General features: G+C 37.7%; 1 protein-coding gene across 1 annotated transcript; it reads left to right on the plus strand.

Annotated features, from left to right (window-relative positions):
• The first annotated feature begins 13,355 nt into the window (after positions 1–13,355).
• On the plus strand, positions 13,356–13,700 carry LOC141425897 (histone H2B-like). Its single transcript, XM_074084833.1, has one exon. The coding sequence runs from the start codon at positions 13,356–13,358 to the stop codon at positions 13,698–13,700; it is 345 nt and encodes a 114-aa protein (XP_073940934.1).
• Positions 13,701–15,778: the final 2,078 nt, after the last annotated feature.

The following is a 15,778-nucleotide window of genomic DNA, read 5'->3' on the forward strand; positions in this document are numbered from 1 at the left end:
TTTTTCTTTGAAGAGTGTGGTTTCCATCCCTTCTTCTTTCCATTGTTCAACTTGGTGCTGTGTGACTATGTTCTTGATAGGCTAGTTGGTGGTTTTAATTGCCTGTTTTCTTTCCCTTGATTTAATTTTTGTGTTGTGACTGACTTGGTTGTTAGCTGGGTTGATGTGCTGTTTCTGTCCCTGGCCTGGAGGTGTAATTTAGCAATAACAAGTTCACAGTTTCAATTCTAGACCAGTTGTTTACACATTACATAGCAAGCCCATTGGAAATAATATCTATAAACAGTGGGCATTGGGGAGGGTAATGGTTATTAGGCTATATACAGAAATTTGGGAAATTGGTAAAGGTAGCATTAAAAGGAGAGATGGGGAAAGTGGTGGGTGGGTGGGGAAAGTGTTATGGGGGCTGCTGGGTTTTGTGGCCCTTGTGTGTGTTTGGGTATATTTCTGTTGTTATAGTGGAGGGTGCTGTGTCAGGGATTGCAGGGTGCTGGGGTTGTGTACAGTTGGTACAGAAGGTTAGTCAGCAGGTGGTAGGTGTGTTGGAGGGAGGGGTAGTGTGGTGACAAGTTGGAGGTGGATAGGAGGGGGAGGTAAAGACAGGGGGAGAGAGTGGATGAGAATGGGCAGAAATAGTAGTTAGGAGGGAGAACAATGGATTGTAGCACAGGAGAAGGAATGAAAGTGAGGGGGTAAGAATAGGGATAAGAAAATAGTGATGGTGAAGTTAATAATACAGAGAAACACACACACACACACACACACACACACACACAAGAAATATAACAAAAAACACCAGGTAAAGGAACAACAAAAAGTTCAGTTTTTTGGTGAAACTTCTGGAGTTATTCCTTAGGCGTCCTGTCCTGGTATTGCCGTACAAGCAGGAGCTCTGATGTGGCCTCACCAGGTGACTGGCTTGTGAATAATATTTGGTTTCTTCTGTCCACAGGGCAAGTTGCAATTGGGAGGTGACGTGAGTCTGCCAGTTCATGCAGGGTGGTCAGAGCTGTTGTTGTTTTCACCAGGCAGCAGCTGCATTGCCCTTCAGCTGCAAATCTTTGGTCAGCTCCTCCCCCAGCATGTGGGCAATTCAGTTTTGAATACTGCCCTCTGTCCTACTCAGCTCTGGGATCCAGCACTTGCCCTGCTTTGGGAAGTTGGCCTGTCACCCCATCCCTGCTCTCAGCCTTTGTTGCTTGGCCTGTGTTTGTTCAGTTCCTTCCCCTACTCCCTTTCTCCAGGGCAGGTTCAGTATTCCACCCTTGCCTCCGCTATTGATGTAAGATTACAATTTGCTCTTTATACTATTCCGTTTGGTTGGGGGCGAGTTCAGTCTGCCCATGGGATGCACTGGATTTTGTTCCCAGGGGGTGGGTAGGGGAGTCATCTGCGGTGCATGATATTCATCTGTTTGTTCTGCAGATTCACGCAAGCAGTTTTGGAGCCAGCAGGTAGGGAGAAATGGCATTACTTTTCTCAGTGTGGTGTGGAGTAAGGAGGCTTTCCACATGTTTTTTGTTGTTTTTGAGACAGAGTCTCCTATGTAACTTAGGCTGGCCTTGAACTTATGAAGCCCAAGCTGGCCTCCAACTTTCCATCCTCATGGTTCAGTCTCACGAGCGCTGGGATTACAGATACATGCCACCATACCTCCCCTCATTTTTAACAAATCGCTGCACAATACTCTATTTGTATGGATATAGCACTATTGAACATCTTGATTGCTTCCAATTTTTGGAAATTATGAATAAACCTGCTACAAACATTCATATATGTATTTTTTTCCCACACATTTGAATATGTGCTGGATGATATGATAAGACCATTTAGCTTTATAAGAAAGTATTAAACTGTCTTCTAAAGTGGCAGTTCACCAGCAATGACTGTATTACTGTTCTCACAACCTCAACAACATTTGGTATTGTCTGCATTTTGGATTTTAGCCATTCAAATAAATGTGAAGGGATATCTCACCACAATTCCATAAAGATATATAATGTTGAGCATCTTTCCATGGACTTATATGTATGTAGTTTTTCTGGTAAGATGTCTCATCATTGTTTTTGTTCAATTTTTAATAAAGTTGTTTTTTATGTTGAGTTTTGTAAGTTGTGTATAAACTAAATGCTAGTCCTTTATCAATGGTGTCACAACTGTCAGAAGTCTAACATCAAGGTGGACCAGGACTGATTTCTTCTAAATACACTGAAGGAGAATTTGTCCCATGCCTCTACTTCTGTTGGCTGCCAGGAATCCTGTGCATACCTTGGCTTGTAACTACATCAATCCACTTCCTGCCTTCATCTTAGCATCACCTTCTTGTCTGTGTGTCTTCTCTTCTGACTCATGTAAGTACACCTGTCTCTGGCTTTAGGGTGCACTGTAGCCTTAAAGATGATATGAGATCTTGAATTACCCAAAAACAACTCAGATGCCAACCTAGAATCCAAGTAGGACCTGAGTGGCTGTGACCAAAGGGAATCAGAAGAAAGGTATTAGGAATAAAAATTTTTATGTCATGTAGTACTTACATTTCTCTATGGTGACAAGGGGATAAGAGACTTATTTGTCAAATCCTGATTCCTGCTATTTTATTTTTCAGTGATATATTGTTATATTTCAGTGAAGGAATTAAGTTTAGCTTTTATTCCTAACATCATGTTGTTTGGGTGTTATATGATGGTCACATATTATTTAATACTAGTGAGTTTAGTTGGACCATATGTGAACATATAGTTCAAGGCAGAAAGGATTATAGGATATTAATTTTATTTCTACTGTTTAGAAAGTCCTTAAAGGCAAAGTTAGTTAAATATGGTTCAGTTTTGATAAGTTTTAGGATTTTAGAAGGATCATGGGGCAGCAAAAGAAACTGAATGCAGACCTGTCCATCCCACTGCTCTTATATGCATTCTTAACAGCAAAAAGAAGGTTTAGACTGATGAGCCCATGTAAGGGAATCAGGATGTTCTAATGATCCACAAATCTTCTTGAAGGATCAGTTGTACCTCTTGTTTGGCTCTAAATGTGTTTTAATTGCCTTGTAATATTAGACGAACAAGGCAATTCCATCCTTTAGCTTAATTCCAGCTTCTTCTTTCTTCTCTATTTATCTCTGTGGCACACTATGATTAAGAACAAGGCAGACAAGACAGATACTTTTAATTGATCATGGTGATAGGGATGGGGTTTTTGTTATGCTTAAATTGAAAATTTCATTATGACAACTTTCAACTTGACATAATGGATGTATCAGAAAGATGTGCTTACATATTAAAGAAACTCATTATTGAAATAGAGCAAGTAAAAAAGGAAGGAATTATTATAGTTACTTTTTTTTTATGGTACTGTGCTTTTGAATTTAGGGTTTCATGCCTGCCATGAAAGTGCTTTACAACTTGAGCCACCCCACCCCTCAGCCCTGTATTTACTTTTTTGAGGCAACCTTATAACAGAATGAAAAGCTGCTAGGATTGAGTCTTCAAAGAGTAGAATTTGAAACACCACCCCACACCCACCTTCTTTCTTAATAGCTGCAAAATATCTTATTTCTGATGTCACTTTCATTTTCTTAATTTACTCTAAGAGCAAGAATTTAAGCCACAGGCAGCTCTGGATTAATTTTTTAAATCTTCTAATTTCCCTATTCTTCAAAAATATGTCCCTTTAGTCTGTAGGTCTGAAAATCCCCAGAAATTTCTTACTGGTTTAGCATTCCTGTCCCTCCCATTCTTTGAACCAATCTCCATGACAGATGAGTACTACTCCTTTTCTAACTAAACCAACCCAGAGCTGAATAGTCTGGCCGGAGTTATCATTGTCATCATCTCAGGCTTGTTCTAAACAACAAGTTATAAACTGTTTGTGAAATATGATCCACAAGTAAACGATGGATCAAATCAGAATAATTAAGAATTATAACCTCAGAATATTTCCACAATGTTGTATTGTCTGTGAAAATTTTTGCTTTAGCTGTTAGTTACATATGTGTATTTATGAATGTAACTGGTCAAGACAGTAAAATATTTTTCTTAATTTGTGTTATAATAAAAATAAAAAAATTGAAAACCTCTAACCCTGGTGCACCAAGTTTTTATATTTGACTTCTATGTGTTGTTGCTACTTATTTGCTCTTCCCAGATTAGATGTGTAAAAATTCCTTACTCACACAGCAAGCCATTTCCCTTGTCTGGTCTTTTCATATCAAACCAAATTGAAGCAAGATTGCTCCCTTAATCCCTCTGTTCCTCATTCATGCACTTTAAAGAGTAATCAGATATACTTATTTCCCATTCCCAGCTTTGATATCAAGCCTCATTTGTCCAATTTCATTTGTCCTTAATCCCTCTTTTTCCATAGCCTGATTAGAGTGAACTACTTCATGTTTTTAAAACTAAGTGTTTACTATAGTTTTTAAATTTATAAGTGAAAAACAGGTAACACTCATGAAAAAAGTCTTATATCTTACTTCTAAAATTCCTTCTCATCTAGGGCATTTGCATAAACTGAGGATGGTAGATTAACACTAGCATTTTGAAGTGGCTGCAGTTCTTACATTGAATATAACTGACTTATGGAAATAATATTTTTTGAAACTTGCTCACAGCTCTTCTCTGAAACTGTGGGTGGCTCTGAAGAGAATTGTTGGTTTCCAGTTAGCTGTGAGACATCATGCAGGTTCTACTTGCACTTGATTTTATTGGTATTCTACAGCACTACAGAAGATTAATATCATTTTAAAGGTTGAATATTCTAAAATAATATCAAATAATGATGATGGAACAGTCCTCTAATAATAACTACTAGTATTCTTCTAAGAAACAAAAATTTCCAGTTAAACATATTAGTGAATGACCTTTAAACATTTACCGTGTTTAATGTACATTTATTTTTCCTTTGATTTTATAAAGCGAATCAAATTTGCATTTCAGTCAATATTCAAACAATCTTATATTCTTACATGGACACTGGTTTGCCCTTGTTAGTTGTTTAATGGACTGCCAGAGTTATATTTCATACTTCATATTTAATGCAAGATTTGTGGATTCTTACTTATAATTGAGAGTGCTGCACTTAGTAGCAGGCTTCCCTTGGTAGGTTTTATGGTGTTTCTAAAAACTATGTAAATGGGATATTCTCATGGTCTGAAACCATTTCATTAGTCATATATTTATCTTTTCCTTAAATTTCTAAGAGGAAATACTCTTGGAAGCCTGATATTTGAGGATGTCAGCTCATTGATGACCTCAATTACCCACCCACCCCCCCTTTCATCTTAGCTCTCTCTGCTTTCTAGGTTCAATTTAAGCAACTTCTGTTTTTCCAAAACTCTCACATTTTATCATTATTTTCAAATATGTTAACATAGATTATTATTATGTCCTTGTAATTTAAAAAAATCCTTAAATTTATTTTTTAACTTCTTTCCATATGAAGTTCTCAAGAGATTTAATAATTTTCATGTTTATTCCATTTTTTCAGTTTAAGTATAATTGTATGGACATAGAATTGTTAAGAAAACTTTTAACTTTGCAAATGTTGAAGGAAGTTTTGTAGCTTGTTATAAATGTGCAGTTTTGCTTTGTATTGTTTAGAGAACTTGGGCATTTCCATTTTTGTATCGTAATTTTGGATTTGTCTGCTTTAAAGTTTCCCTGTTGCTTCTGTGGGTGTTTCATAACATGGAGTGCTAAAGAAACAAGAAAATATTGTCATATTTTCAGTGCTTAGAATTCAGTGCCCCACATTCTGGAGTAATTGGTGATAGAAAACTGCTCTCTCACATTACTTTTTCCAATACACTATTAAGATGGTATTAGGCTTTAGTTTGAAATATAAAAGTAAAATTAAAATAAAAAATAATCCTCTTAGATCAGGTGTGGTGATGCATGCTTGTCATTCCAACACTTGGGAGGTTAAGACAGAAAGATCATGAGTCTCAAGCCAGTACATAGCAAGATGCTGTATCAAGGAAAAATAAGGACCAATTCCAAGATGGCGGCTAGAGCTTACTGTCAATTAGTACACTTAACACTCCCTGTTTATACCTTTGAAACTCTCTTGTCTGATACCTTGTTCTGCTTTCTCCCTCTTGTCTGTATATTTGTTTTCCCCTTTTCTTTAACTTCTTGCTTTCCATCTCAGCTCACTCTTCCATTCTCAATATTACCATTGTTATTATTACAAGCTAGAAAATACTTAATTACACACAGTACAGGGACAGTAACAACACCAAGGACAATGACAGGAAGACAGAAAAAACAAGGAAACCAGTTTCCCCACAGCAAAAACTTAGTACAGGAACCAGAGGGGAATGAAGAGAACAGAAACTCAGAGCCAGACTCCAACAAAATGAAGATAAACTATGCCAAAGGACCCAATGGAGCCTACAAGAATAATTTAAAAGAAGACATACTACAAGTACTCAATGAGAATTTTATAGAGATGATACTGGATAGGGTCAACCAAAATGTACAGGAGACACTCAAGAAATTCCAAGACAATAAAAATAGAGAATTTGAAAAAGCAAAAGAAGAAATAAAGGAAACCATAGAAGCACTGTATAAACACCAAAGTGAAAGAGAGAACACAATGAATAAATGGATAAATGAACTCAGGACAAAAATAGACAACAATAAAGAAGAAAACAGCCAGGATATGGAAAACCTCAGAAAAAAGAACGAAACAGAACTGCAAAACAAAACGGAAGGCCAATCCAGCAGAATAGAACAAACAGAAGACAGAATCTCAGAACTTGAACATGAAATGGTAATTAAAGGAAAAACTGAAGAACTATTAATTAAACAACTCAAGACCTGTGAAAAGAAAATGCAAGAACTCACTGACTCCATCAAAAGACCAAACTTGAGAATCATGGGCATCGAAGAAGGAGAAGAGGTGCAAGCGAAGGGAATGCGTAATATATTCAACAAAATAATAACGGAAAATTTCCCAAATCTAGAGAAAGATATTCCCATACAAATGCAAGAGGCCTCCAGGACACCAAACAGACCAGATCAAAATAGAACTACTCCATGACATATCATCATTAAAACAACAAGTTCAGAAACTAAGGAAAGAATATTGAAGGCTGCAAGAGAGAAAAAACAAGTAACATACAAAGGTAAACCCATCAAAATCACAGCAGACTTCTCAACAGAAACATTAAAAGCAAGAAGAGCGTGGGGTGAGATCTTCCGGGCACTGAATGAAAATAACTTCAACCCCAGGATACTCTACCCAGCAAAGCTATCATTCAAAATAGATGGAGCAATAAAAGTCTTCCATGATAAGCAGAAACTAAAACAATATGTGACCACAAAGCCACCATTACAAAAGATTCTGCAAGGGATCCTACACACAGAAAGTGAAACCCAACTAAACCATGAAAAGGCAGGCAGCACCAAACCACAGGATAAGAAAAAGCAAGACAGTAGAGAGTAACATCAAGTTAGGTACACACAATCAAACCTTCAAACAACTAAGATAACTAAATGGCAGGAATCACCACATACCTATCAGTACTAACACTTAATGTTAATGGACTTAATTCACCCATCAAAAGACACCGTTTGACAAAATGGATTAAAAAAGAAGATCCAACAATTTGTTGCTTACAGGAGACTCATCTCACCGACAGAAATAAGCATATGCTTAGGATGAAAGGCTGGAAGAAGATTTACCAAGCCAATGCCCCCCAAAACAAGCAGGAGTAGCAATACTTATCTCTGACAAAGTAGACTTCAAACCTACATTGATCAAACGAGATAAAGAAGGACATTCCATACTAATAAAAGGGGAAATAGACCAAAAGGAAATAATAATCATCAATCTGTACGCACCCAATGTCAACGCACCCAATTTCATCAAACATACCCTGAAAGACCTAAAAGCATATATAAACGCCAACACACTGGTTGTGGGAGACTTTAACACTCCATTATCATCAACAGATAGGTCATCCAAACAAAAACTCAATAAAGAAATCCAAGATCTAAAATATGCAATAGATCAAGTGGACCTAGTAGATGTCTACAGAACATTTCATCCAACCTCTACACAATATACATTCTTCTCAGCAGCCCATGGAACCTTCTCCAAAATAGATCATATCCTAGGGCACAAAGCAAGCCTCAGCAAATATAAGAAAATAGAAATAATACCATGCATACTATCTGACCACAATGCAGTAAAAGTAGAACTCAACAACAAAAGTAAAGACAAAAAACATGCAAACAGCTGGAAACTAAATAACTCATTACTTAATGAAGAATGGATCATCGATGCAATAAAAGAGGAAATTAAAAAGTTCCTAGAAGTCAATGAAAATGAAAACACAACCTACCGGAACCTATGGGACACAGCTAAGGCAGTCTTGAGAGGAAAGTTTATAGCCATGAGTGCATATATTAAAAAGATTGAAAGATCCCAAATCAATGACCTAATGATACATCTCAAACTCCTAGAAAAACAAGAACAACCAAATCCCAAAACAAATAGAAGGAGAGAAATAATAAAAATAAGAGCTGAAATCAACGAAATAGAAACCAAAAAAACCATACAAAGAATTAAAGAAACAAAAAGTTGGTTCTTTGAAAAAATAAACAAGATCGATAGACCCCTGGCAAACCTGACTAAAATGAGGAGAGAAAAAACCCAAATTAGTAGAATCAGGAATGCAAAAGGGGAGATAACAACAAACACCATGGAAGTCCAGGAAATCATCAGAGACTACTTTGAGAACCTATATTCAAATAAATTTGAAAATCTAAAAGAAATGGACAGATTTCTAGATACATATGATCATCCAAAACTGAACCAAGAGGAAATTAATCACCTGAATAACCTATAACACAAAATGAAATTGAAGCAGCAATCAAGAGTCTCCCCAAAAAGAAAAGTCCAGGACCTGATGGATTCTCTGCTGAATTCTATCAGACCTTTAAAGAAGAACTGATACCAACCCTCCTTAAACTGTTCCATGAAATAGAAAGGGAAGGAAAACTGCCAAACACATTTTATGAAGCCAGTATTACACTTATCCCAAAACCAGGCAAAGACACCTCCAAAAAGGAGAACTATAGGCCAATCTCCTTAATGAACATTGATGCAAAAATCCTCAACAAAATAATGGCAAATCGAATTCAGCAACACATCAAAAAGATTATCCACCACGACCAGGTAGGCTTCATCCCAGGGATGCAGGGGTGGTTCAACATACGAAAATCAATAAACGTAATAAACCACATTAACAGAAGCAAAGACAAAAACCACTTGATCATCTCAATAGATGCAGAAAAAGCCTTTGATAAGATCCAACACCATTTCATGATAAAAGCTCTAAGAAAACTAGGAATAGAAGGAAAGTTCCTCAACATTATAAAAGCTATATATGACAAACCTACAGCCAGCATTATACTTAACGGAGAAAAATTAAAACCGTTCCCTCTAAAATCAGGAACCAGACAAGGATGCCCACTATCTCCACTCCTTTTCAACATAGTACTGGAATTCCTAGCCAGAGCAATTAGGCAAGAAGAAGGAATAAAAGGAATACAAATAGGTAAAGAAACTGTCAAAATATCCCTATTTGCAGACGACATGATCCTATACCTTAAAGACCCAAAAAACTCTACTCAGAAGCTTCTAGACATCATCAATAGCTATAGCAAAGTAGCAGGATATAAAATCAACATAGAAAAATCAGCATTTCTATACACTAACAATGAGCAAACGGAAAAAGAATGTATGAAAACAATTCCATTTATAATAACCTCAAAAAAAATCAAATACCTAGGTGTAAACCTAACAAAAGATGTGAAAGACCTCTACAAGGAAAACTATACACTTCTGAAGAAAGAGATTGAGGAAGACTATAGAAAGTGGAGAGATCTCCCATGCTCATGGATTGGTAGAATCAACATAGTAAAAATGTCGATACTCCCCAAAGTAATCTACATGTTTAATGCAATTCCCATCAAAATTCCAATGACATTCATTAAAGAGATTGAAAAATCTACTGTTAAATTTATATGGAAACACAAGAGGCCACGAATAGCCAAGGCAATACTCAGTCAAAAGAACAATGCAGGAGGTATCACAATACCTGACTTCAAACTATATTACAAAGCAATAACAATAAAAACAGCATGGTACTGGCGCAAAAACAGACATGAAGACCAGTGGAACAGAATAGAGGACCCAGATATGAAGCCACACAACTATGAGCAACTTATCTTTGACAAAGGAGCTAAAAATATACGATGGAGAAATAAAAGCCTCTTCAACAAAACCTGCTGGGAAAACTGGTTAGCAGTCTGCAAAAAACTGAAACTAGATCCATGTATATCACCCTATACCAAGATTAACTCAAAATGGATCAAGGATCTTAATATCAGACCCCAAACTCTTAAGTTGATACAAGAAAGAGTAGGAAATACTCTGGAGTTAGTAGGTATAGGTAAGAACTTTCTCAATGAAACCCCAGGAGCACAGCAACTAAGAGATAGCATAGATAAATGGGACCTCATAAAACTAAAAAGCTTCTGTTCATCAAAAGAAATGGTCTCTAAACTGAAGAGAACACCCACAGAGTGGGAGAAAATATTTGCCAATTATACATCAGACAAAGGACTGATAACCAGAATATACAGGGAACTTAAAAAACTAAATTCTCCCAAAACTAATGAACCAATAAAGAAATGGGCATGTGAACTAAACAGAACTTTCTCAAAAGAAGAAATTCAAATGGCCAGAAAACACATGAAAAAATGCTCACCATCTCTAGCAATAAAGGAAATGCAAATTAAAACCACACTAAGATTCCACCTCACCCCTGTTAGAATAGCCATCATCAGCAACACCACCAACAACAGGTGTTGGCGAGGATGTGGGGAAAAAGGAACCCTCTTACACTGTTGGTGGGAATGTAGACTAGTACAACCACTCTGGAAAAAAATTTGGAGGCTACTTAAAAAGCTGGACATCGATCTACCATTTGATCCAGCAATTCCACTCTTGGGGATATACCCAAAAGACTGTTACTCAAGAGGCACCTGCACATCCATGTTTATTGCGGCACTATTCACAATAGCCAAGTTATGGAAACAGCCAAGATGCCCCACCACAGACGAATGGATTAAGAAAATGTGGTATCTATACACAATGGAATTTTATGCAGCCATGAAGAAGAACGAAATGTTATCATTCGCTGGTAAATGGATGGAACTGGAGAACATCATTCTGAGTGAGGTTAGCCTGGCTCAAAAGACCAAAAATCGTATGTTCTCCCTCATATGTGGACATTAGATCAAGGGCAAACACAACAAGGGGATTGGACTATGAGCACATGATAAAGCGAGAGCACACAAGGGAGGGGTGAGGATAGGTAAGACACCTAAAAAACTAGCTAGCATTTGTTGCCCTTAATGCAGAGAAACTAAAGCAGATACCTTAAAGCAACTGAGGCCAATAGGAAAAGGGGACCAGGAACTAGAGAAAAGGTTAGATCAAAAAGAATTAACCTAGAAGGTAACACCCACGCACAGGAAATCAATGTGAGTCAATACCCTGTATAGCTATCCTTATCTCAACCAGCAAAAACCCTTGTTCCTTCCTATTATTGCTTATACTCTCTCTACAACAAAATTAGAGATAAGGACAAAATAGTTTCTGCTGGGTATTGAGGGGGGGAGCGGGAGGGGGTGGAGTGGGTGGTAAGGGAGGGGGTGGGGGCAGGGGGGAGAAATGAACCAAGCCTTGTATGCACATATGAATAATAAAAGAAAAATGAAAAAAAAAATAAATTAATTAATTAATTTAAAAAAAAAAAGGAAAAATAAATAAATCAGCCTATTATTTTTACTAAGTGGTTTCACAAAAAAGTAAAGAAAGATTTATATCTGCTTCCTTTTTTTTTTCCTCTTGGGGCTAGTTTGAACCCAGGACTTTGTGCTTTCTAGGAAAGCACCCTATCACCTCAAACCACACCCCCAGCCCTTTTTTGCTTTATTCTAGGTAGAGTTTCACTTTTTGCGAGGCTGGCCTCCACTGTGACTTCCTGCCACCACACCGCCTCCTACACCCTTTTTTTGTTGTTTACTAACATGGCCCGGTTACAGATTTCAACATATGTAATCTTAGGATTTTTGGAAATTCCTTGCTAGAAAATACTTGAAAAAATAGGAAGGCTAGATGTATGAGATTTGCTTGCTACTTAAATATCCTGTAGACATGCTCTTCAAAAATTAGAGTTTACAAATCATTTTCCTTTATTGCTGATCCAATAATTCAGTGTAACTCTACCCTCATTAAAATACCCCAAAAGCCCCAGAATGATTCTGCATTTTCATTCTTTTGCTTAGAAACTGTTACGTCCGATTGCTCGGTTTTTTCCCCAAAGATGACGTCATTTCCGCCACCAGGACCCTGCTGGGATGGGTAGAGCAGCATCTCAGTTTCCCCAAGATCTTAAAAGTCTGGCTGTCAATATTATCCAGCAATAAAATGAACCCTTTCATATAATCCAGAACTAAATCCTTACCAGTCTTTTTTGTGGCAGTTATAGTCAATTAAACTTGTTCCTAATGAATGTGAAATTAATCCTTCCATTTTTTTTGTAAACTAAGCTCTTTCTCAGCATTGTGAGCGGCTCTGAAAAAGAGCCTTTGGTTTCAGTTTTGGGTTTTTTCCCTCCAGAAGCTCTGGTCCCTCCCTGGGCTTTGCAACGTGGGAGGTGTTAACTTGTGCTGAACGTTGTGGCCGGGGCAGCAGTACAGATTTGATGTTAGGCCTTGTACCGCCCTAGACAAGTCTCACCACTCAAAAACTTAAGCTCCTCAGCATTTGGGGCAGCTTAAGTGTAGATAATGATGGTATGCATCCTGTTGTCATGGACTGCATTGCCGGCCAATTCCAACGTCTCTGCCATCACCTGCTCAGGGCACGACCCCTAACTTGGTTGGCATGGTTGCCCTCGTGGAGCAGGTTATGCACTTGGCCATGGGGCACTGCAAGCCAACTACAGTGAACCACATTTAGCACTTGCCTTTCCCCACTGCTTTCCAGGAGCAGACATCTTTTTCTCATTGGTAACTCTGTTACAACCAAAAGCTAAAAAAAAAAAAAAAACCTACCTTTAAAGCAAGGACCTGGCCTATTTATAGTCTGATGGTGCTAGCCACATATCCAATCAGAAAGTGTCATCCAGAATACCTCATTTACATACTCACCACTGTCCAATCACATGCTGGATGCAAAAGTTGTCATTGAGGGCTGTCCCTATAAATATAAGCCTTCCTTCTCATTTGACACCATCTTGTCTTTGGACTTCGTTTGGTAGCTGTGCGCTGAAGATGCCGGGGCTTCTAGGAAAGAGCAGTGTCCCTTCGGGAAAGAGCTTCAAGGGAGCTGTTGACACTCAAAAGGCGGCGAGGGAAAGCAGAAAAAGCTCTCCAATGATAGAGGTTTGCTTCTGCAGCATGCTGAGTCAGACTTACTTGCATGCTGCTAGGCTTTTGCAGATCACTCGCATCATGAGTTCTTTTGTGAAGAACACTTTCGAACAGATCATGGACGAGGAGTGTTGCGAGGAGCATTTTAACAGTAGCTCCAACATCGTCTCCCAGGTGACCCAGAATACTGTGGGCCTGCTGCCTGACGAGCAAGCAGTGTCTGAGGGCAAAGGTTCCAGCTCCTAGTAAAATTGTCCAGCTACCAGAAGAACTTAATAAGCCAAAGGCTCTTTTAAGAGCCACCCACACTTTCTTAAAAAAGAGCTGTAAGCTATTTACTTAAGTGATTGGTTTTGTAACTGGATTTAGTGACAGTAATTTAGTAAGCATACTTGGTCTATTTGATGGGTTCACGTCTAACATTTATGACTGATAGAGCAGAATAATTTGTCATCTTTACTTCTAAACTGAATACATTAAATTTAATGTGCCACATTTTCTGTGTAAACTCAAGATCTTAAGTGAATCTGAATATAATCCTAGCACCATATGGGATGTTTCTGTGAATGAGTATTGTGAGGAGCATGGCTTCATTTTTTTTTTCAAGTTCATCTCTTAGTAATTAAAATCCTTACTCATGTGACTGAACCAAAAGGGTCCAGAGCTATGGACTTAGTGGGAGACCTTAAGTAAGTCTGGTGTGGGGACATTAAGGCTGATTTTCTTCTTCACATCAACTGTGATGTATTAAAAAAAATACTCCCTGTTGATCAGACTAGCTACCCTAGAGCTGCTTAGTCTTGAGGCACAAAGTCCAGGGTTTCTAAGGATGTTCTCTGTACATTACATTGGGGTCTCTGTCACTGGAATGTGATCTTGCCATTTCAACTAATTTGTATTGGAGCCCAGCAACTTGGCTAACTGCAATCATCTAACAACAGAATAACTGAATCTCTTATTTTTCATTATAATTTATAGTAGGATCACTCAGGGTTATTTAAAATGGTATACACTATCTTATTGTTTTTATTTGTCTGCTGCAGCAAATTAGAATAAAGTGTACGGTTTTTAAATAACAGAAATATATTCTTATCCTGTTAGAGAAGCCAAAAGCCCAAAATCAAGGTGTCAACAGGGAATTTATTCTATGCCTCTTTCCTAGTGTCTGGTGGCAGATGGCAATCCTTGTCATTCCTTGGCTTGTAGTTGCATAATACCAATTTCTGTAGGCATCACCTAACCTCTTATCTGCATAATTGTGTCTGATGTTCCCCTTTCCCTTATTAAGGACACCCACCACTGGATAACCCACTCCAAAATCCAGGATGATCTCATTTGAATATTCTAAAGTACATCTACAAACACCTTTATTGCCAAGCAAGATCACATTCACAGGTTCAGAAATATGGACTTGGACATACAGGACATTGCAGGTTACTTTTTAATCCACTACACCCATGTATTAATAAACTTCCCCAAATATTTTGCTTGACACTGAGTCAGAAAAAATTTAGATCATACTATCCAGAGAATATTTTAGTGTAAATTACAGACACGCAAAGCCTTCCTTGGACACTTGATATAAAATAACCTGTCCCAAGTTTTTTATGTAACATTTATTTCACTCTTAAATGACTTTCTGTATTTGTTTATGTTTACTTTATTATACTAGAAAATAAATCTTATGATACAAAGGATATTCTTATCTTTCTCTCTTAAACACACACACACACACACAATGTGCACATGCTTGAAGAGTAGAAGAAAGGAAAACAATTCTTAAAAACCTTTTCAGAAAGGTGAAAAGCAACTAAGTTCAGCTGTTTTCTAGGAATCGATTTGTGCTAAAGGACCAGCAATGCCTACCTGCCATAATGGTACAATGAAGACTTGATTACATGGTTTGGCTCCCTTTGGTTCTGCTCCTTGGGACAGTTTCCTTTGCCCTGTATACCTCCTGGTCACACCTGAAATGAGACCAGGAAGTTCCCTTTTTTAGGACTGCTTTTTCTCTTTTCCAGCAAAGACCTTTCTTTTTTCCTGGGTTCAGAGTGTTACGGTGGTTTTAAGGTAATTGTAGCAATCTGGTTTCTAAATAGAAACCCTCAACTTATTGGTGCTCAATGATAATTCAAAACTGTAGTCTAGAAGTAGGGAGAGACAGCTATTACTTCTGCTTCTACGGCAAATCCCAAAACAACACACTATTTTCACGTAAACCAAACAACATTTACCACCAATAAACTCCAAGACAAATGTGATTATCACTGATCATGATTCGCGTCCATTATTTGTGCAGTAACTTGTGGATTAATGATCCAGCA

Source organism: Castor canadensis, chromosome 8 (assembly GCF_047511655.1).
Source record: "Castor canadensis chromosome 8, mCasCan1.hap1v2, whole genome shotgun sequence".
Lineage (NCBI taxonomy): Eukaryota > Metazoa > Chordata > Mammalia > Rodentia > Castoridae > Castor > Castor canadensis.

Excerpts from the sequence above, each read along its gene's own strand:
- LOC141425897 (XM_074084833.1), top strand. The coding sequence starts at position 13,356 with ATGCCGGGGCTTCTAGGAAAGAGCAGTGTCCCTTCGGGAAAGAGCTTC.